General features: G+C 55.2%; 2 protein-coding genes and 1 pseudogene across 2 annotated transcripts; 2 read left to right on the top strand and 1 right to left on the bottom strand.

Moving 5' to 3' along the window:
• Positions 1 to 1,770: 1,770 nt before the first annotated feature.
• Positions 1,771 to 3,752, top strand: LOC120395775 (annotated as a pseudogene).
• A 3,416-nt stretch (positions 3,753 to 7,168) lies between these two features.
• On the top strand, positions 7,169 to 9,315 carry LOC120373372 (ubiquilin-2-like). Its single transcript, XM_039491744.1, has one exon. It carries the CDS (start codon positions 7,187 to 7,189, stop codon positions 9,248 to 9,250), a length of 2,064 nt encoding a protein of 687 aa, XP_039347678.1. The 5' UTR covers positions 7,169 to 7,186; the 3' UTR covers positions 9,251 to 9,315.
• Positions 9,316 to 16,777: 7,462 nt separating this feature from the next.
• LOC120375577 (ubiquilin-1-like) lies at positions 16,778 to 18,866 on the bottom strand. The gene has a single exon (XM_039496281.1). It carries the CDS (start codon positions 18,697 to 18,699, stop codon positions 17,047 to 17,049), a length of 1,653 nt encoding a protein of 550 aa, XP_039352215.1. The 5' UTR covers positions 18,700 to 18,866; the 3' UTR covers positions 16,778 to 17,046.
• Positions 18,867 to 21,768: the final 2,902 nt, after the last annotated feature.

Here is a 21,768-nt window from a genome sequence, read left to right as displayed (position 1 = left end):
TATTTTTCCCCATTTTTGCAATAGCTTCTGCTGGGGTGTGGGGGAGGACCCTCTGGCTCTGGGAGGAAGGAGGGAGGCAGAGAGTTAGTTACAGACCCCATTACATACTGACTCTAGGTTAGCCACCCCGTACTCCTGCTGTACACCACAGAAGAACAAGAGAAAACAGTTCCTTCCTTTCACCCTAGGCCAGTCTTGTAACCCCAAGGCAAAGTGTCTGCATGGCATGTAGTCCCTAGATGACATCCACACAGGCTATGAATATGGGGTGGGGATAGATCTGGGTTCTATCCCCAAGCTCTGCCACCGGCCTGCTGGAGAACCTTGAGCAAGTCAGGTCACCTTCCCGTGCCTCAGTTTCCCCATCTGTAAAATGGGAATAATGATACTGACGTCCTGGTGCTTTGAGATCCACTGATGAAACAGCTCAGTATTATTACTTAATCTTGTTTCCATTAGGGCCCAATGGCCTGTACCAGGGATCTCCCAAACTAGCAAATTGAGATGTGATCCCTGCCCCAAGGAGCTTACAAACTAGGCTAGACAGAACATAAGAACATAAGAACGGCCGTACTGGGTCAGACCAAAGGTCCATCTAGCCCAGTATCTGTCTACCGACAGTGGCCAATGCCAGATGCCCCAGAGGGAGTGAACCTAACAGGCAATGATCAAGTGATCTCTCTCCTGCCATCCATCTCCATCCTCTGACGAACAGAGGCTAGGGACACCATTCTTACCCATCCTGGCTAATAGCCATTTATGGACTTAGCCACCATGAATTTATCCAGTTCCCTTTTAAACATTGTTATAGTCCTAGCCTTCACAACCTCCTCAGGTAAGGAGTTCCACAAGTTGACTGTGCACTGCATGAAGAAGAACTTCCTTTTATTTGTTTTAAACCTGCTGCCTATTATTTTCATTTGGTGACCCCCAGTTCTTGTATTATGGAAATAAGTAAATAAATGTTCCTTATCCACTTTCTCAACATCAGAGAAGCAGAGAGAAACAAGGCCACGCATGCCACAGCCGTGCCCTCGTTCTGCACCGTGAAGGACAGCAGGTGTGGAGCAGAGGAGAAGCAGGGCCATGGGCTTTGATTCTGACCATGCACCGCTGTCTTTGCTTTCAGCGGAGTTATTCCTGATCCGCACCAAGGCAGAGGAAAATCCAACCCTCCCTGGCTTCACATCCCCATGATTCACAGATTCATTAATTCCAAGGCCAGAAGGGAAGATTGTGCTCATCCAGTCTGAGCCCCTGCATCTCACAGGCCAGGGAACTGCCCCAGAATAATTCCTAGAGCAGATCTGCTAGAAAAAACATCCCGTCTTGACTGAACAGTGGTCAGTGATGGAGAATCCACCACAACCCTTGTAAACTGTTCCAAGGGTTAATTACCCTCCCTGTTAAAAAGTCTCAATTTGTTTAGCTTCAACTTTCAGGCATTGCGTCACGTCAGACCTTTCTCGGCTAGACTGCAGAGCCCATTGTTAAATGTTTGTTCCCTGCGTAGGTACTTACACCCTGTGATCAAGTGACCCCTTAATTTTCCCTTTGTTAAACCAAACCGATTGGACTCTTTGAGCCTATCGCTATCAGGCAGGGTTTCTAATCCTTTCATCATTCCCGTGGCTCTTCTCTGGGCCCGCTCCAATGGATCAGCATCTTTCTTGTGTCTGTCCATTTCGGGGAGCAGGGAGGTAGGGGCTGCCAATGCCGTTGCTGCTCACAAAGATGTCATCGGTGATGTCACAGTCGGCCCAGCTGTCAGGCAGTGCGGTGAACTGCTGGAGGGGCAGGAGGGAGCCGGTGCCCTGGGAGTGAAGAGGTGGGGGCTGGTATGCATGATTTGGGCCTGGATTCTGGCATTACGCAGGGCAGGGGGAGGTCGGTTCCCTTCTCCTGCTCCCTCACCTGTAGATCTGGGATCACAGCAGCAAGAACAATACTAAGAATATCACCATAGTTAAGGAAACCCAGCCCCCCGCACTCCGGCTCTCCTCGGCCCTCCCGGAGCCTCGCTAAGCATGGCTGACAGCGGAGAGAACACCATCGCCTGCCCAGTCATCGCCGCCAACCCCCGCATCATCCGAGTCACGGTGAAAACCCCCAAGCTGAAGGAGGAGTTTGTGGTGCCAGAGAACAGCACCATCAAGCAGTTCAAGGAGGAGATCTCCAAGCACTTCAACTGCCAGACCAGCCAGCTGGTGCTGGTGTTTGTTGGGAGGATTTTGAAAGACCAGGACACCCTCAGGCAGCGGGGGATCCAGGACGGGATCACTGTCCATCTCGTCATCAGGACGCAGAAGAGACCCCAGGACAATCCACTTCCACACGTGTACGTGGCCAGGAACATTGCCCCCACCCCAGCGCCATCCGGCATCGCCCCCGCCCATGGCAGCACCTTTGATCTGAGCAGGCGAGGCCTGGGCGTGAATGTGTCCAGCACCGAACTTCAGAGCCCACTGCAGCTCCTGGCCAGCTCGGAGATGATGGCCCGGAAGGTGGAGAACCCGTTTATCCAGAGCATGCTCTCCAACCCTGACCTGATGAGGCAGCTGATCATGGCCCACCCGCAGATGCAGCAGCTGGCCCAACAAATCCCAGAGATCAGCCGCATCCTCAACAATGCGGACATCATGAGGGAGATGCTGGACATCGTTCGCAACCCAGAAATGATGCAGGAGATGAGGAGTCAAGACCGAGCCTTGAGCAACTTGGAAAACATCCCGGGCGGGGACAATGCCTTGAGATGCGCCTATGCCGAGCCCCAGGAACCAGTGCTAAGCGCCGCCCAAGAGCAATTTGGAAACCTTCCCTTTGCTATGCTGGTGAGGAATCCCTCCTTGGAGGGTGTGGGTGGGGGTGGCCAGCCGTCCTGCGTAGATCACAGAGACCTGTCGGCTCCTCCCTCCGTCTCCCAGAGTGCCACAAGCATCTGCACCAACAGCACCTGCGGGGACCTGGACAGCGGTGTTACCAGCAGCAGCACCAACCCTTTTGGGCAGAGCTCTTCGGTGCCAAATCTGGGACCGGGGATGTTCACTACAGGAGGGATTCAGAACTTGGTGCAGCAGATCACCGAGAACCCCCAGCTGATCGTGAACTTGTGCGCATCCTACACCAAGTGCATGATGCTGTCGCTGATACAGAACGCTCAGCTGGCAGCACAGGCCACCTTCTCGGCGGAGAGCCCCCAGCACCAAGAACCAGTGACGCATGGGCTGCCGAATTTCTTTCAGCAGATCCAGAACCCTGAGATGTTAGTGGCCATGTCCAACCCAAAAGCCATGCAGGCTTGGCTGCAGATTGAGCAGGGGCTGCAGACGTTGGCAGCAGAGGCCCCTGTCCTTCTGCCGTGGTTTACGCTCCGTTTGTGGGGACTGGGAAATCCTGGGAGCTCTGTAAGTGCGGCTGGCCCGAGCCCTGCACCCAGTGAAATGTCACACACAGCACCGGCAGCGTCTGAGCAGGGACACCAACATCTGAACATGCTGCGGATGCTGAAAGTTCTTCCTGGGACGAATCCTCAGCACTTACAAGCTCCAGAAATCAAATTTCATGAAGAACTGGAGTAGCTGGGATCAGTGGGCTCCTTGAACCGCGACGGGAACATACATAGCAACTGGAGAAGATATCAGCGCAACAGTGGGAAGACAGAAACATCCAGCCCACCCGTCGTAGCACCATCTCTGTAACGTGTTCACTTGGATTTCGGTCTTATAAAGAAAAGCCAGTAACGGTGCACCTTTTTGTGGGGAGCTGTCATTTTCTTGTCAGAGGCCGGAAGTCAGTAGCTTTTGTCTAAAGATGTTCCATGCTTCAGCCCTATGATAACGTGCTATTACCTAGCAGTTGTCCTTTAGGGAGTTTGAGATAATGAGTTAATTAATTATGAGCGTCACTACATCGCTGTGAAGCAGATATTATTTAGAGCTGGGCAAATATTCTGTCTCTCCACGTGGGCCCGGATGAGTGTAGTATTGGATTGACTGACACGCAGTTAAGAATTTCTCCTCACACCACCCCTGTTAGCTAAGGGTATGGCTGCAAAAAAGTCCCTGAGCTCAAATCAACTGACTCAGGCTTGCAGGACTCATGCTGTGTGGCTAACAATAGCAGTGGAAACATTCGGGCGGAGTCAGTTGACCTGGGCTCTGAGACTCACTGCCAGGAGTTTGTGTGTGTGTGTGTGTTGAGGTTATTATCCCCATGGTGTAGATGGGGAAACTGAGGCACAAAGAGATTGATTCCTCCAAAATTACACATGGCATCTGTGTGAGACCTGGAATAGAACCAGATCTCCTGGGTTCCAGCCCAATAGTTGTGACTGTAGTTGGGAAGCTCTAACCACAGTGGCTGGCTGTGTTTGTGTGATTTTACATTCACTGTTCAGCGCACGTTAGGGAACTTGTGATTTGTTCACACGGATGTTTTTGGAGGAGCTTTTTACTGGTGTAAATATCAGTATTCGTCAGTGGTGAAGTGTTGGAAGCGCTAACCTGATGTCATGCAATTAGGAAACAGACCCCATGGCGTGCGGCTTAGGTGCTCAAATGGCAAACCTTGCCTATCTCACCTAAACACTTGGCAACCAAGTCAAAGGCCAAAACATGTTCAGAAATGCTCCTTGTCTAACAATCACGAATGATGAAAAAAACCAGGGAGGTTACGATTGGTGTGTGGCCAAATTGCAGACGGAGAAGGGTTAAATCTGCGGAACGAGTGGTTCTCGGTGACCAATTCATCCTGAGATCAGTGGAGTTACACCCTGGATTAATGCAGCCCACTGCACCAGTAGCCACATCCCCTTGTATCCACACCTAGGGCGGTGGTGGTATTCAGATGGAGAGCAGCTGGTCTGCTCTGTCCTCTTTCGTCAGCAGGTAGGCTCAGAGGAGATCACCTCTTCTACCTCCTGGAGGAGCAGGTGAGCTGACCTCCCTCTTGTTCTGGGACCGCGGGACCCAGAAACACCAGACCAGAAGGGACCAGTCGGATGGTCTGCATGGCCAGGCCAGAGAGCCCAGCCAGGGATTCCTCCGTTGTGTCCCATCACTATTGGATTGTATCACCTACCATGCACTGTGGGGTGGAGGTGCCTCTAAACGCTAAGGGGCTAGAGCAGTGGGACCAACAGAAGGTGTTTTGGGGTCCTGCTGCTCGTCACTGGAGGAGCAGGCCTGTCTCATGGGGAGCAGAGGGGCATGGGAGGTAGCAGGCCTCCCCATCGGAGAGCTGAGAGAGGGGAGGGCCAGCTGGGTGTCTGAGAAGACGGACTGGCTTGGGCCACCCCCTCTAACTACTGACCCTGTGAGGAGGAGAGCTGCATGTCCCAGGGGAAGATGACCTGCCCCTTGGCGAGAAGTGGGACACAGGGAGACGGTGTGGGGGTGGGGCAGGGAGTGGACGGTGCCCTGCAATTAAGAACAAGAGCCATTGCAGCCCCACTGCTGCCCGATGGCGGGAGTGGGGCAGAGGATGTTTTCCAGGGGATGCGCTTTCCCCAGAGGGAGCAGCTCGGTTGGGAACGGGCCAGAAGGCTGCCTCTGGCGAAAAGGCGGGTAGGAGGAGGATAACGCGGGGAAGCCCGGCATGGGCACGGCTCACACTCCGTGTTAGCCCCCCGTTTCTCAAATGCGGCCACCCGGGGGTTTCCCTGAAGCCAGGACAGCTTCCTCCGTGGTGGTGGGGGCGGGGAGGGCAGGCGGCAAAGCATCAGACACCCCCACCCCCTGACCTCCCTGTTGCTCCTGGATGCCCTGCCCTGCCCTTGGAGCCAGGTGGCTGCAGGAGCATGGTGAGTTCTCTACCGGAGGGGGGGCGGGGGGCTTAATGGGGCTCGGACATCAGCCCTGGGGTGGTTGGGCGGCGGGGACTTAGAGAGCCTGGCTGCAGACTAGGGCTCCAGCCATGGGGCGTCAGGCTCCAGCCCCTGGCCGCATAGCGGCTGGCTCTGATCTGTGGCTCTGGCCACGTGGCACTGACCCCCGATCACACCAGCAGCCGCTGGCCCCCATCCATGCACGCCAACCCCCAGCCCTAGTCACTGACCCTGGGTGCTGGCCCCAGGCGCCAACCCTGAGCTCCAGCGGCTGCCGGCCTTGGGTGCAGCTCCCCGGCACTGGCCTCGGGCTCCAGCGGGTGCTGGATCTGGATGCTGACCCCTAGCCCTGGCCATGCAGCAGCAGGCGCAGACCCTGAGTGCCAGCCCCAAACCCCGGTGGCAGTCAACCCCCGGCTGCACGCTCTGACCCCAGCCCTGGCTGCTGACCCCAGGCACCGCTCCTGGATGTCGACTCTGGGTTCCGGCAGGTGCTGGCCACGGGCGCTGATCTCAGCCCCAGTCACACGGCCTCAGGCACCAACCCCAGGCTCAGGCGGGTGCTGGCACAGGACACTGACTCCTAGCCCTGGCTGTGCAGCAGCGGTTGTGGACCCCAGGCACTGACCCTGGGTGCCGACCCTCGGCCCCGGTCGCACAGGAGCAAGTGCCGGGCTCTGGGTGCTGGCCCCCGGCTGTGTGGCAGTGGGCGCCGATCCTGGCCCTGGGCGCCGATCCCGGCCGTGACCACGCAAGTGCGGGCGCCAACTCTGGGCTCCAGTGGGTGCTGGCCCAGGGCGCCAACCCACCCCTCCAACCATGTGGTGGTGGCGGGTCCCCCATCCATCCTCCCTGGCCCCCGCTGCCTCTCCCCCACCCCTCCATCCAGGTCTTAACTTGCCAGGACTTGCTGTGAAAAGTGATATTAACAAACATACAGATGTCACTTTTCACGGTAATATTTGTATTATTGGGTCTGCAAAAGAAAAAGAAAAAAAGACCCTACATAAATTGCAATGATCTGGATGTGTCTATGTGCTATTTCTTTGTTTTTCCTAAAGCTCATGAAGTATTTTAGGGAAAAGCGTCAGTGCGGCCACCAGCAGGAGTCGGTGGCCGCACTCTGAGGCCAGCAAAACATTTGTTGTGAGAACCTCTGTGCTCAGGTACCCCCCAGGTGCCATGGGTATGGGGCACTGTGTACATGGGTGCTGGACAGGCTGACGGAGGGAAGGATGGGCCAGGATATGGTGATCCCGGGCCTGTTTTCAAGGGAAGTGCCAGCCACCAATGCCTTGTCTGCTTACTGTGATGTCAGCAGTGATGTCATAGTGCCCCGGGACAGGCAGGTGGAAATTCTGCATGAGCAGGTGGCATCAGCAGCAGAAAGACCATGAGGGAACCCGCCAGGTGGTGAGTGAACAGAGGAGCAGGCCAACATCTGGCTGGTATGTGCGCTCTGGCTTTGGCTTCCAGCAGTACCACGGGGAGAGCAGGCCAATTCCCCCTTCCCACCGCTCCGCCCCGGAAGCCCGTAACGATAGCGGCAAGAACGACCGCCGCCGTACATCAGCCAAAAGGAATTGTCCTCTGTCACGTCCCATCTCCTTCCCCTGGATCCCAGTCACCATGTCCGAAAGCCGACGGGCCCCCGGCGCTAACCAGGCAGCCATCACCGCCGAGTCCGGCGGCGTCCTCAAGGTGACGGTGAAGACCCTCAAGCAGAAGGAGCAGTTTGAGGTAGCAGAGAGCAGCACCATCTGGGCGTTTAAGGAGGAGGTTGCCAAGCGCTTCAAGGCTCCCTCTGACCTGCTGGTGCTAATATTTGCTGGGAAGATCCTAAAGGATCAGGACACACTGAGCCAGCATGGGGTCCGCAGTGGATTCAGCATCCACCTTGTCATCCGGTCCCAAAAGAGGCCCCAGGACCACCCGGCTGAGCCGATGAATGCTGCCACCCCACCGATGCCGTCCGCAAATAGCAGTGCTTCTAACCTGCTTGCCTGGGGGCAGGGCCCCTCTCTGCAGCACCTGGGCCTGAGATACTCCAACGTGTCCGAGCTGCAGGGGCGCTTGGAAGAGCTGGTGGCATCCAGCCGGGAGTTAGTGGCGCAGATCATGGAAAACCTCTTGTTTGAGATCATCACTTCGGACCTGGATCTGAACACCATCAACAGCAACCCGTTCCTCTTGGGCTTCCTCATCGGGGTGACAGGCATGAGCGTGCTGGGTCTGGACCCAACCGAGGTGTCGGATTTAATGAGCGAGGCCTCAGAGGCTGACGGTTCCATACAGGACTTGATGAGTGAGGTGGCACAGAATCCCTTGGTGCAGAACATCCTCACCAACACGGACCTGGTCCAGGAGATCCTTCTCTCCAATCCGCAGATGCAGCAGCTGGCCGAGCAAAACCCCGAGATTAATCACATTCTCCGCAACCCAGATTTCATCCGGGAAATGATTGAGGTCTCCAGCAGCCCGGCAATGCTGCAAGAAATTATCAGGAACCATGACCGAGCCTTAAGCAACCTGGAGAGCATCCCGGGTGGATATAGTGCCCTGCAGCAGCTGTACAGCGAGATAGAGGAACCAATGATGAATGCCGTGCAAGCTCAGTTTGGGAGCAACCCATCTGCATCATTGGAGAATAACCCACCCTTGGATGGGGCCAGTCCGCCAGCCCGGATGGAAAACAGAGACCCTTTACCAAACCCTTGGGCCGCTCGGACGAACAGGGCCAGTGATATTGGGAATAACCATAGCCATCGTACCAGCCATAGCACAGGGCAGAACTTTATTGTTCTAAATTTTGGGCCTGGAGCAGGCCCTGGGTTTGCCAACACAGGAGGAATTCAGAGTATGGTTCAGCAGCTAACAGGAAACCCAGAGTTCATGCAGAACATGGAGAGCGTGTTGTCCAATCCCAACGGCCCAGCCCAGATGCTGCTGAATAATACCCACCTCTCCAATGATGGACGTTCTCGGCCTCAAGACGAAAGGACACACCAGGTTCCTCCAGAGTTGGAGAGCGCTGAAATCGCCCCCTTATTGACCAGCCCTAGAGCCATGCAGGCTTTGTTACAGATTCAGCTGGGCTTGCAGACGCTCTCGGCTGAGGTCCCAGATTTTATCCTAGGGCTGGGGGACCGGGACGTGGAACTGGAGCTGGAAAGCATGGAAGGGTCCGTTCCCAGTAGCGATTCCGAGGAGGACGTCAGTCTAGCATCAGACAAGGATGAACCTGAAGGCCAAGGGAGCGTGGATCAGCAGAGGCCAGACATCAGATTTGAGCGACAAATGGAGCAGCTCAGAACAATGGGCTTCCAGGACCGGGAAGCGAATTTACAGGCTCTGATCGACACAGAAGGGGAAATCAATGCAGCCATTGAGATGCTAACAAAGTCCCAGCCAAGCAAGATATTGTAACGTGTTCATTTTGCCTGTTGTAATTCTGTCTTGTTACATACTAAAAACAGCTTGGTGCATATTAAGGTAGCGTGCAGCGGCTTGCTTTCAAAGTGCTCCCTCCTGCCACGTGTTAGCCCCTGTTCCAAAGAGCTTCTGATCTAAAGAGACAGGACAGGCACGGAGGGGGGGGAGGGGGGATGTTTTTATTGCCATGTTACAGAGGGAAATTGAGGGTGGAGGGTCCCAGAGTGCAGGCCCCAGCCCAAGCCTGAATGTCTACACAGCAGTTTTTAGCCCTGCAGTCCAAGCCCCGCAAGCCTGAGTCAGCTGACTCGGGCCAGCTATGTCTGTGCCACGGGGCTTTTATCCCCGTATAGACATATGCTAAGTGACTTGACCTGGGACATCCAGAAAATCTGTGGCAGGGCCAGGAATTTGACCCAACTCTCCCAAGTCACCTAATCCAGCTCATGAATTGCACCTTTCCTTCACCTGGCTCGGCAAGAAGTGTGATTTCGAACCCTGGATTCGCTGTCACTGCTGTGTGACTTGGGGGTTTCGTGTGACACACGGTGCAGTCATTCCATTTGTTCTGCTTTGGAAGACCGAGTCCTCGCTGGCCATTCAGACAGCCCAAGGAGCAGCCTGACTAATGGAAATTGTTTGGAGCCAGGATTAGGAAGCCAGGGTCAAGTTAAGTTTGCAAACAAGCTTCCAGTGTTAGTCGTCTCTTTGCCCCCCAGCCCTATACGCTGCTTGTAACCACCACTTCCGCTCCACCACTTCTGCCTCCCAGGGCTCCGGCCGCACCTCAATGCCTCAGGTCTCCTTAGTCCCAGTAGGAGACAGTGGCTCTCCATTTCTCAGTCCAGTCCCCGGGAGGCTTGGATTGAGAGGCAGCTGGGAGGCCGAGCTGGCTGAGACTCAGTTCAGAAGGGAAGCGCAGTGAATGGAGAAACCTCCGGGGTTATGGCAGCTCCCTTGGCCGGGTGGGCGGGCGGTTGAGGGTTTGCCTGAGGGTCCCTCCTCTGCTGGATGGCAGCAGCAATGGCCAGGGGAGCTGCGCTCGGCCCGGGGCTTGTGACCTTCCCTGCTGGGTGTGGGGACCCCTCCCCAGAGAATCATTCACAGACCCTCCTGTGGTGTGGCCCCGTCAGGGTCCAAGGCCCAATCCAGGCCCTGGCCTGTGTGGCTCGGGCTTGGCAGCCAGGTGGGGACCCAGCTCGGGGCTGCCTGGTGCACTGCGGTCGATTGGCCTGACGGGGACCTGTCATACTGCGCTCTGGTCCCTGCCGCCCAGGGTGGGCTCAATAGTGTGAACAGGAGCTCAGGCTATCCAGCCCCCTTTCCTCTCTCCCTGGCCTTTCTGCCTTGTCTCCCCTCCGACTCCCCAATGAATCTCCTCCTTCACCCATGAACTCACCCCTTTCCTTCCTGCCCCAGGACCTCGTGACCCCACCTTTGGCCCACAGCAGCCCCCCTGGAGTCCATAGGGCATCGTCTTCCCCCATCTCCCTCTGCCCTGGTACCCAGCCACCCCCCCACCGCTCCCCCGGGCCCTGCAGCCAACCAGCCTCTCCCTGCTGTTTCCTTCCGGCCTTGGGTGGGCGAAGCGATCTCTGTCCTGGAGGGTCTGGTCTGTAGCTCATTAAAATTCCCATTGTCATCAACAGCTGCACCGGAGGGTTCGCTCGGGGCCCAGGCTGCCTGCATGGGTCCCTGCTTGGGCTGGCAACACATGACCAGTGCGGCTAAGGGCTGGGGACTCTGGCTGTGGGGTCTCCCTTGTGAGGAACAGAGGGAAGCCCGTGAGCAGAGAGGCGGCTAGGAGCGGTGCCCCAAAGCACCCAGCGCTGGCCCCAGGCTGCCGGGTCTCAGAGCGGCCGGTCAGACCGCGGGCTGGGGCTGTGTTTCTCCAGCAGTAGAGTCAGCGGCAGAGACAGAAGCTGCATTGTCTCTCTTTGCTGATCTTTCCTCTCCCCTCTCGTCCGGGTTTGTCTTGGAAACGGGATCAGACTTTAACAGCAGCAGCAGGACAGTTCCAGCCCCTGTGAACTCGCCTCTTTTCTGACCCGGCCCCCCAAGGACAGTTCCTACCACCTGTAATGCCATCCCACAGCAGTTCTGAAACGCGGCCCAGCCTCCTGGGCTGTTACTGGGGGGGGGGGAGTAGCGGCCCCTCCCTGTTGCTCCTGGATGCACTGCCTGGTTGTTGGGGCCACCAGCAGTGGTTGGGCCCTGCTCCCCGTGGGGCACAGTGCTGGGGGACCAGGCAGCTGAGCCGGTGACTTCCCCCTTCCCAGGATGATGGGGTTCAGGCTTCAGCCTGGGGGTGGCGGAGCAGAGGGGCAGCAGGCTCTGAGCACAGGGCTTTGGGCTCCAGCCCCCCCCCACACTACCTCCCCCACCCACCCCCATTGCCCCTGGCTCTCGCTGTCTCCCCCGACCCCCCATCCAGGGGGTCCCCAGGCTTGCCAGGGCTGCGTCACTCTGCTGTGAAAAGCGATGCTTGTATGTTTGGTAATATCACCTCTCACAACAGACTTAGCTGGCAATAAATCAGTGACAGTGAGCTGGCCGTGTCTATGCACATATTTATTTGTCCTAAAGCGAATCAAGTATTTTAGGGAAATGTGTGAGAGCGGCCACCAGCAAGAGTTAGTGGCCACACACTCTGTGGCCACCAAAAATGTTGTCCTGAAAAACCCTGAAGAGACTGTCAAACCGGGGCTTGTCTCCTTATAAAACCTCTCTGGGGAAAAGGAAATAAGGGGGAGTGTTAAAACGAAAGCCTCACCTCAGACTTCACATTGCAAAGGTTTCCATGCTTTCCCCCTCTTTTTCGGTGTCTTTAATAAAAGTAGACAGATTCGTAATGGTGGCGGTTACCCTAACTCAGCACAAAATCCTGGCTGCACTGAACTGTTCAATGCTGCAGCATGGAACGAGGGGTTCATATACCCCTTAGCCCTGGGTGGCCCCTTTTCAGCCCCTCAGTGCTCATCCAAAGCTCAGGATGAAATGTTCCTTGGACTCCTGCCGCACCTTGCGGCGGCAGATGGATTTGACGTGTAATGGAGACTTGCTCATCTGCACATGGTTAAACCGAATTGCCAGATGTGAGGGTAAGAAACAGAGAAGAGATTGGGAGGGATTCTGGGAAGAAGGATGGTCACTTGCCTCTAATCCAAAGTCAGCTGAAGTCAATTTCAGTGGGTTTGGAATCAAAGTTTCGCCGAAGGGCTAGGATTCAGGTTGTCTGCTACTCAGTCACTGAGCTGCACCTTCCCCATCTGTAAAATGGGCACGGTGACACCACTCTCCCTTCCTGGACGTTTCTGAAGTACCACTCCAAGCTTCTTCTGTATGAGGCGCTACATAGTTTACAAAAACTCTTCTTCCCTGGGAGATGTGCAGAAGAAAGAGCTCACGTGGTTCTTATTGGCCCCATGATGAGGAATGGAGTTTAGGTCTTCTCCTGCCCTGCAGATGTGAACATCCCTCGCATTTGGCTAATCTTCCTTGATTTTCATAGCAAACCCTTGCACCTTCTCATTGCTTTCCTGGCGTTGAACTGCTCTCTCTTTGCACATGTCTAGGGTGAGGTGGGGACTTCCCCAGCACATCCTGTTAGCTCTTTATAACACCCACTTCAGCCTGGTGCCTTCATCCCGACAGGTGTGGTGGTTACTGCACAGAGGGAGCGTGGGGCGGAACGCAGCAGAGCATGGCCAAAAGTTGCAAAACTAGGTGCCTGCAGTCAGGACCCTACATAAGAAGCCTGATTTTCAAACCCTCTGAGTCCCCCGGCCGCTCCCAGGGGTGTGAGTGAGAACAGCTGGGCGCTCGGCAGGAGCCGGACTTTATGTGTGACAATCCTGGCCTGATGCCACGCAGCCTTGCCCCGCGGCGTGCAGCGATACTAGACACATGCACAAGTCAGGTGAACTCCTGCTCCTGTTAATATTTAACGCTAGGATAAATGATACAGGCACCGAGGGCTTTGCAGGCTGCAGTGCTGGAAAAGCTTCCAGACAGGGAGGAGATGGTGAAGTCAGAGGAGCTACCGGGATCCCCAGCAGTGGAAGGGCTGCACCACGCTGAGCAGCTGTGTCCCACGCGCTCCGTTTTCTGTCGTGTGAATCAGGCCAATCCAGATTACGTTTAGATTCAAAGTAACTGGCTGTGCCCTGCTCTGGGGCATGCACAAATTGAAAACAAACACAAAACCCCACCACGTCTATCAGAATCTCAGCGGGGTAAGCCAAAGGGCCTGCAGCAAAGGCAAGTCCACACCACAGCATTTTGCTAGCAAAATCACCCCCAAACCCACATCCCCTCAACCCAACAAAAATGCTGGCACCAGAGGCTGCAGAGGGAGGGATCAGAGCACTGCCCCTCCCGTAGATCTAATCCTGGCCTCTAGTCGACTTACAATCTGAAGCACAGGGTTGAATTTCCCTGCCAACTTTTGAGTTGTCGTTAGCTATGTGACGAAGTGGGGGTGTTTCCCTTTGTTATGTTGCCTATGAGTCTTACTGTCCTGTACTAATACTGTGTGTGCCTCAGTTTCCCTGTGTACTGCAACCAATGCCTAGGTGGTGGGAATTGGGTGTGTGGCTTTTGCCGAGGCCCTTGGGGGCAGGGCAGTCGGCCCAGCTGCCTGCACGTAAGCGATGCCTGATGCCCTTTGTAACCCAAGAGGGGGCTGCGACCAGGTGACACTTTGCCCAGGAAGCAGGACAAAGTCCAGGGGAAGAGCCACGGCCATATTGGAGGCCAGGCAGCGGGGGCCGGGGCAGTCTGCTGTGGGGGACATGGAGAGGGGGGAGTCCAGGGTGTCTGGCCCAGGATTCCCCCAAGATGGACTTGGCTGAAAGTCACTGATTTCTGTGCTAACAAGCTCAGTTCTACGCTGTGTTCCTGTCGACTAATAAACCTTCCGTTTTACACGCTGGCTGAGAGTCACGGCTGAGTGCAGCGTCGGGGTGCAGGGCCCTCTGGCTTCCCCAGGAGCCCTGCCCAGGCGGACACGCTGCGGGAAGTGCCTGGTCAATGGGGGTTGCTGAATGCTCTGAGGTCAGACCCTGGAAGGCCAAAGCCACGTAGGCTTCTTACCCTGGCAACAGTGGGCATGTTACCCCAGCGTCCTGCCAGGCTTCATTTGGAGCAGCTCCAGCACATCGGCCCGGTGACTCCGTGACAAGCTATGATCCCTCCGGACCCTTTTCAGTTTCACTCAGTGGCGTGTTGTTCCTGTGTTAGGAGACAGGGAGCACAGGAGCTCCCGAGCGCCCGTCTCCAAACCATTCATTATTTTATAGACTTTTATTTCACCATTTGGGCCATGCTCTGAGCTGCACATTTCACCCACCCTCTCATCCAACACGACCCTGCCAGCGACTGGCCCAGAGAATAACTGATTGACCAGCTGCCTTACCCTGGAGCCACAGGGGCCTCTAACGGCAGGCGCTGGCCTAGCGTGTGACCTGCTGGGGAGGGTGGGTTAGGAGTCCCAAGCTGTGTCCAGTCACAAAGGGCAGGAGTCTGCTCCAGACCCACCCTGAGAGCCTGGGTCTTTAGCTCTCTGGGTGTCCGGTGCCAGGGGAACTGTCTCACCAGCAGAGACGGCCGAGGAAATCCAAGGGCCCAGAACTGGGGGCTTGTCTGCACAGGGTTGGGTTTTTTTTGTGGGATATATTTTTGCACAGAACCTTTTGCGGAATCACTCATCTGAAATAATTGCATCCATGCGGCCGGCTCAACCTACTTGCCCCTGAATCAGCGCGAACCTTTCACCGCACTGACTCCATCCCCGTCGCAGTTCACAACGAAGGGGCCAGTTCATCTGAAAGAATCGCTGCGTGCTGGCACAAGTAATTTTCATGCAAAAAACCTCAATGCAAAACACACGCACACGTGGACACACAGGCACAGAGCCATGTAGACGAGCCCTGCGTGTCAGCTGCTGTGCCCAGGAGCGGGGGCTTTCATAGAATCATAGAATCTCAGGGTTGGAAGGGACCTCAGGAGGTCATCTAGTCCAACCCCCTGCTCAAAGCAGGACCAAACCCAACTAAATCATCCCATCCTCTTTGTGGAGAGGGAACAGATTCAGGCCCCAGGAAGCCTGTGCTCAGTTCCCCTCTCTGCCACAGGTTTACTCCGAGGCCTTGGGCAAGTCACTGAAGCAGAAATTTTCTACCTTGGGCACTAATTTTGGGTGCCCGGACTTAAGGTCCCTCCTGTAGGTCACTTTTGGACAATGTGGCCTTAATTTCTCTGTCCCTCAGATCTCCGTCTGTTACATGGAGACGCGAACCTCTCCTGCCTCACAAGGTGGGGGCATGAGGACATAGTCACAGACACGTGGGAGGCATCCAGGTATTTGGGCACCTGCCTGCATGTTTACGCACCAAGTACCTTTAAAAATCTGGCATTCAGATGCCACAGTAATGGGGAACTAACTAGAGAGCCTAGTTAGCGAGGATTGGGATTTAGGACAGCTAGGTAGGTAGGATAGATAACAGGACCACATCCACCCTGATATCAACAATGTGGAGAAACACTGATCTAGACAGCTCAAACCGTCCTGCAAGAGCCAATCCAAACTCGCCATCCCCAGGATGCCGATCGGAAAGGAGTATGGAGAATTCGTGACTGACCCAAGAGAAAGTCACCAGTCACACTGGGAAAGGAGACCAGGTCTCCTAACGCAAGTGTAGTGCCCCATCGGCTAGACTGCACAGCCTCCTTACGTGACTATCAACACCTTCCATGATGGTGATTCTTCACTATTTTTATTATTGTAGTGCCTGAGAGCCCATGGACCAGGACCCCGCTGCGCTGGGTGCTGCACAAACACACACCAAAAAGACAGTCCCTGCCCCGAGGAGCTCACCAGGTAGGTATGAGACAAGAGAGAAGAGATGAATACAGCCCGATGAGGAAACACAACATTGAGGCAATACTGGTCAGCACGAAGGTCTCAGCACAGCAGCAGTCTAAGCACTGGCCAGGCTTTTTTTGTAGCCTCCCAGCAAAGGGGAGCTTTGAGGTGGGATTTGAAGGAGAGCCAGGAAGTGGGTTTGTGGATGTTGAGGGGGGAGTTTCCCTTTGTGTCTGGGGCAGCCCCCAGAATCAAAGCGGGGGAGGGCATGGCACAGCCCGGATCCTTCACATCCTGTGCTCGGCTTAGGTCACGCAAGAGCTTCCTGGCAGTTCTGCTTTAGCTGAATCTTCAGCCAGATCCCTAAGCTGAAGTTATGGCAAGAGACGACCAACGCTGGGTTAATTGCACGGAAGGGTTGGGAGCTCGTGTCCACCTGAAGAGAACAGATGCTTTTGGGTCGGGCCGTCCCCTGGAGATCCAGTAGTTAGGGACCTAAAAAGACCCTCTGATAATCAACCATGAAGACAAGCAGTGGAGGGAGAGATCAGCTCCTCCATGTGTTCCTCTGCCCACCACCGTCCCTCCCTTGTGTGGCTGGAGCTTAGGCCATCAGTAAACAGATGGGTGCTACAAATGACAGCATGTCAATTACTGCTGGAGGCTAATATTTTAATAGGAAATTAATTTTTGAGAGCTGTAGGCCAGACAGACCCATGCTCATGGAGTAATGATCACTGATAGTCACAGTGCACCCTAAGCTTGCTTTGAAATCAGAGGCATTGATTCCCCACTGCTTGAAGAAAACTACCGCTCAGGACGAATCGTGATCAGCTTTAGTTTATCGCAAGAGAGAGTAACAAGAGTCCAAAGGACAGAGCCCCAAGCAGCTTAGTCTTCAGAGCCAACAGCAAAAACAGACCGGCTAACGTGGCCAGGATGGCTGGGAGCCCAGTAGTTTGTCTATGGCAGCGCTGATGTCTCCACCAGCCTCTCTCAGAGCTTGTATGTTGGCTTCGTGGTTCAGGAAACCCATTACATTGAGCTGCTCCAGCTGCTGCTGGAATTGGGTTTCTGGAGTCTGGAGAAGCGGGGGGATTGCTTGAGCAAGACCCTGGGTGATTTGCTCAACGTTACAGGGCTGGCACCCCGACTCGGCTGATCCTGGGGCTGGGCTTGCATTCTCATGTGGCTCAGAACCAGTCCCGGTTACTGATCCGCCATCTGCCGGGCTTCCCGCTGCCCCTGAGCCAGGAGCGCTGCCTCGGGCGAACCTGAGCACTTCCAGCCCCAGGGTCTGGAAACCCTGCTGAATCTGGAACAGAGCCTTGGTGGCTCTCGGGTTTGCCATCACTAACGGCATGTCTGGGCTGTGCAGCAGCTGGAGGAGGGCTTGGAGCTCCCGCGCTACTTCTTGGTGGGGATGCAGGATGCCAACGAACCGGGGGTTACTCAGCATGAAGTGCACGATGAGACTGGGGTTCTGGCTCAGGGCCTTCATTATATTCCTCATGTAGGGGGCAGGCAGGATGCTCCGGAAAGGCTGGGCATTCCTGGCTATCTCTTGCCAGGCGTTCTGCACTTCTGGCGTGTTACACATCCCAGCTGCGACTCCAGGCGGCACCCAGGGGCTCTGTCCTGTGCTGCAGTTTGGGCTGTTGCTGACATGAATACCCCCAATGTCAGTGCCATGGTTGTGATGGGGGATGCAACTCTGTGGACCAAACTGAGATGCCCAAGGGTTTGGCAAAGGGTCTCTGTTTTCTGTGCGGGACGGTTGGCTGACCCCTGCTGGGGGCGGCTTGTTCTGGGGTGGGTCACTCCCACACTGCGCCTGTGGTCCATTCAGAGTCGGCTTTGGAGTATCAGGGAGCATTTGCCACAAGACTTTGTCTCCACCCAGCAGCAGAGTCTGGCTCCGGTTTCTCAGTATTTCCTGCATCATCCCTGGGTTCCTAACAAACTCGATCATTTCTCGCAGGAGGGCTGGGTTGTTCCAGATGTGGCTGACCTCTGGATTCTGCTGCGCAAACTGCTGGAGCAGGGGGTGTTCCCTTAAGAACCCTGTTATCAGGTCGGCGTTTGTCAGCACGCTCTGGACAAAGGGATTTTCCAGACTCTGTAGGATCATTTCAGGGTTGACCACCAGCAGCTGCTGGAAGTCATTTAGGAAAGCTAAAATGCTGGGTGCATTCCCAGGTAGCATGCTGAGATCTGCCAGACCAGCTGAGCCAGCTGGAATGGTGGCAGCATGTGTGCTGGCGTTAGTTTGCTGAGCTTCCTGGTCCTCTGCTCTCATTTGCGGTCTGATGACAAGGTGGATGGTGAATCCATCATGGATCCCAGCCTGGCTGAGAGTATTTCGGTCGTTCAAAACTTTCCCAGCAAAGATCAAGAGGAGCAGGTTGGTGGGAGTGCGGAAGCGCTTGGCGATTTCGCATCGAAAGTCGGCGATGGTGCTGTTCTCCCACACTGCAAACTCCTCCCTTTCCTCGAGGCTCTTGACTGTCACTTTGATGATCTGGGGCTCTGCAGGGTTGCCGCCAGGGCCCTGTCCCTTCCCAGCCATGGCTAACATGATGCTGGTCCCTTCTGGGAAAGCAGCGAGACCAGAGACTTAGAGGGGCTGGGAATGTCCAAATCCAGAGCGCTCATGCCAGCTGTGCACCGCCCCATGCTGCTCCTCTGCTCGCAGCTTCCTAACCTCCTGGGGCTGCCCGGGTGCACTGTGACATCCCTGCTGATGTCACTGTAAGCAAGAAACCACAAGGACACCTGGCTTGTTCCCCATGGGGCAAGTAGTCCCCAGCTGGTGCGCAAGGACCATCCCCAAAGTCGCTATCATACACAGGTAATGCGAGCTGGGAAGCAAATGCCCCTGTGCAGTTAAGGAGAAGGCAAATCTTGGGGCAGGAAGCATCGAGCTGCAACAAAGGGGGATGATCCCATAGTGGAGACGCACCTTCCTGATGATGTCATGGTCTCCTCTCAGACCGATGAAACCCCTCCGCAGCAGGGACTCCAGTTATTAGGACGAGACAGGCAATAGTAATGGGGGATTTCATTATTAGACATATAGATAGTTGGGCTTGTGATGGCTGGGAGAACCACATGGTGAACTGCCTGCTGGGTTCAAAGGTGGATGATCTCACGAGATATCTAGATAACCTCACAGGTAGTGCTGGGGATGAGCCGGGGGTCGTGGTATATGTAGGTACCAGTGACATAGGGAAGGAAGGAGACAGGTCCTGGAGGCCAGATGTAGGCGACTAGGTAAGAGATTGAAGTCCAGGACCTCCATGGCAGCAGTCGCTGAAATGCTTCCAGTGCCACGGGCAGGGCCAGTCAGACAGGCAGAGCTGCAGGGTCTCAATGCGTGGATGAGACGGTGGTGCAGGGAGGTGGGATTTAGGGTTATTAGGAACTGGGGAACCTTTTGGAGAAGGAGTGGTCTGCACAGGAGGGATGAGCTCCACTTACACTGGAACGGCACCAGATTGCTGGCATGCAAAATCCAAAAGGTTGTACGATTGCTCTCTGGAAATACATCAGAGGGAGGGAGAGGAGTTCTTTAAGCTCAGTGCCAATGTGGACACAAGAACAAACGGATAGAAACCGGCCATCAGCAAGTTTAGGCTTGAAATTAGAGGAAGGTTTCTAACCATCAGAGGAGCTCCAGCCCTTTACCCTTCCCTCCGCCTCCCAGAGGGGCCTGTCCTCACAGCGAAGCCCCCCTGGAAGGCTGAGGAGATTGGTGCCCCTGATGTGACGCGCCCTGGAGGCAATGCAGCCCTGAAGGTTCCTAGTGTCCCTCTGGCTGCATTTCTGTCACCAAGGGGACTGTTAAAAAAAATCTGTTGTCCCATGTGTTCCCCTCCCACCCACTGCTGGAATCCGTCAATCCCTGGTATTGGACCAGCGCCAAAGTGCCAGAGGGAAGAGTCAGTCGAGCCTAAAGGCTGGTAACACGGGTGTGTGAAGGGAGCCGTGTGCGTGACTGGCTGCAGAACTGGGGCCAATGGCACAGCCTGAGGAGTCGCCCTCTCGCAGGCCTTTAGCCATCAGTGAGCAGCTGCTGTGTCATGAGCTCTGTTCACAGTCAAACCCGGCAGCTTCTCCATGGGCCGGGGACCGACTGCTGCTCTCGGTTACACCCACTGACCCGCAGCTGAAGGCGGCTGTCTGGCTAATTGCTCTAATAGATCAGCATTTCCATGGGGTCTCCCATCCACCTAGACACGTCTCCCTGCAGGCTGGATCCTCCTGCTTCCCCACACAGCCCAGCTGAAATTAGCCAGGCCGCTCCCGATGACCATGGTAACGCTGCTATTTAAAATGTTAATAACTTTTCAAACCAGAGTCTAGGCTGGGCAGTAAATCTCAGCGAGCTGGCTCCAGCCACCCATGAGTTCTCTCTCTGCTACAAATGGCAAGAAGCTAATCCCAGCATGTTCTGACCTTATCAGCTAGTCGCTTGGGTCTGGATTCTGCAGTCCTTGCTCAGGCATAGCTTCCACTGACAGCAGGTCAATGCGAATCGGAACGGGGGGTGCTCTTTGGGGATGGGATGGGTTTTCCTAACCCAGAGGCAGCGTATATTAATTCGAGTAAATAAACGTAAGTTCCTGAGGATGTTTCATAGTTTCATAGATGTAGACCTGAACTTCTGCATGGCACAGGCCAGAGAACCTCACTCGGGTACCGCTCTACTGAGCAGCCAAACTTTAGTTAGAACAAAGCATTTCAGCCGGCAGACAGAGAACAGGAAGGACCGAGGGGCCCCCAATGCCTGAGGCCCCTGCAGTGGCAGGGGATAGATCAGGTGAGACATGCCCCGGTGATCCCAGCAGGTGACCCACATCCCAGGCTGCAGAAGAAGACAAAAAACCCCACGGTCCCTGCTAGTCCGACCAGTGGGAAATCCCTTCACTATTCCAAATCCGGTGACCTTTTCGACCCTGAGCACATGAGCCAGACCCACCAGCCAGGCCACTAGGAAGAGGATTCTCTGTTCCGCCTGAGAGCCCCGGTGCACTGGTCTAACCAGATGAAGCACGTAACTTGCTCAAATTGTGCACCATCAGGAGGGGAGCAGGCTCTCACCCAGAGCAGGTGAAACGTCCCCTTTGCATTAATAAACCCAGGAATGTCAACCTGGAATGTTTTTACCTCATTTAAACAAAAAAGCTTGACATTAAATGAAACAAGAAAGTCGAAATGATTCATTTTGACACGTCTCCGTTGGAAATGTCATCAAAATGGACACCGTCCTGTGGACCGTTTTTATTTCTGGAAATGGCATTTTCAGACAGGAAAAAGTCCCATGAGCAATGTCCCACCCGCTCTAGTGAATAGCCTTTCCCCAGCAAACTGCATCACCACTCGGCAGCGCTGTCCTCACCTTCCCACTGCTCTTGCCAGTTCCTCAGTCCCAGCAATGGCAACTTTAACAGTGACTGCATAGGACCAGCAATACTGAATCAGACCAGTTCCATCCAGCCCAGTCTCCTGTCTTCAGACAGTGGCCAGAGCCAGGTGCCCCCCAGGGAATGAACAGAACAGGGAATCACCAAGTGATCCATCCCCTGTCGTCCATTCCCAGCTTCTGGCAAACAGAGGCTCGGGACACTGAAGGAACAGAAATGGA

The sequence above is a fragment of the Mauremys reevesii genome, linkage group 1 (genome assembly GCF_016161935.1).
Source record: "Mauremys reevesii isolate NIE-2019 linkage group 1, ASM1616193v1, whole genome shotgun sequence".
Lineage (NCBI taxonomy): Eukaryota > Metazoa > Chordata > Testudines > Geoemydidae > Mauremys > Mauremys reevesii.
The sequence above is the reverse complement of the archived record's forward strand: the minus strand, read 5'-3'. Positions and strand labels throughout refer to the sequence as shown.

What these genes read in the sequence shown, in the direction of transcription:
- LOC120375577 (XM_039496281.1), bottom strand. Translation starts at nt 18,699, where the DNA reads ATGTTAGCCATGGCTGGGAAGGGACAGGGCCCTGGCGGCAACCCTGCA.
- LOC120373372 (XM_039491744.1), top strand. Translation starts at nt 7,187, where the DNA reads ATGAGCAGGTGGCATCAGCAGCAGAAAGACCATGAGGGAACCCGCCAG.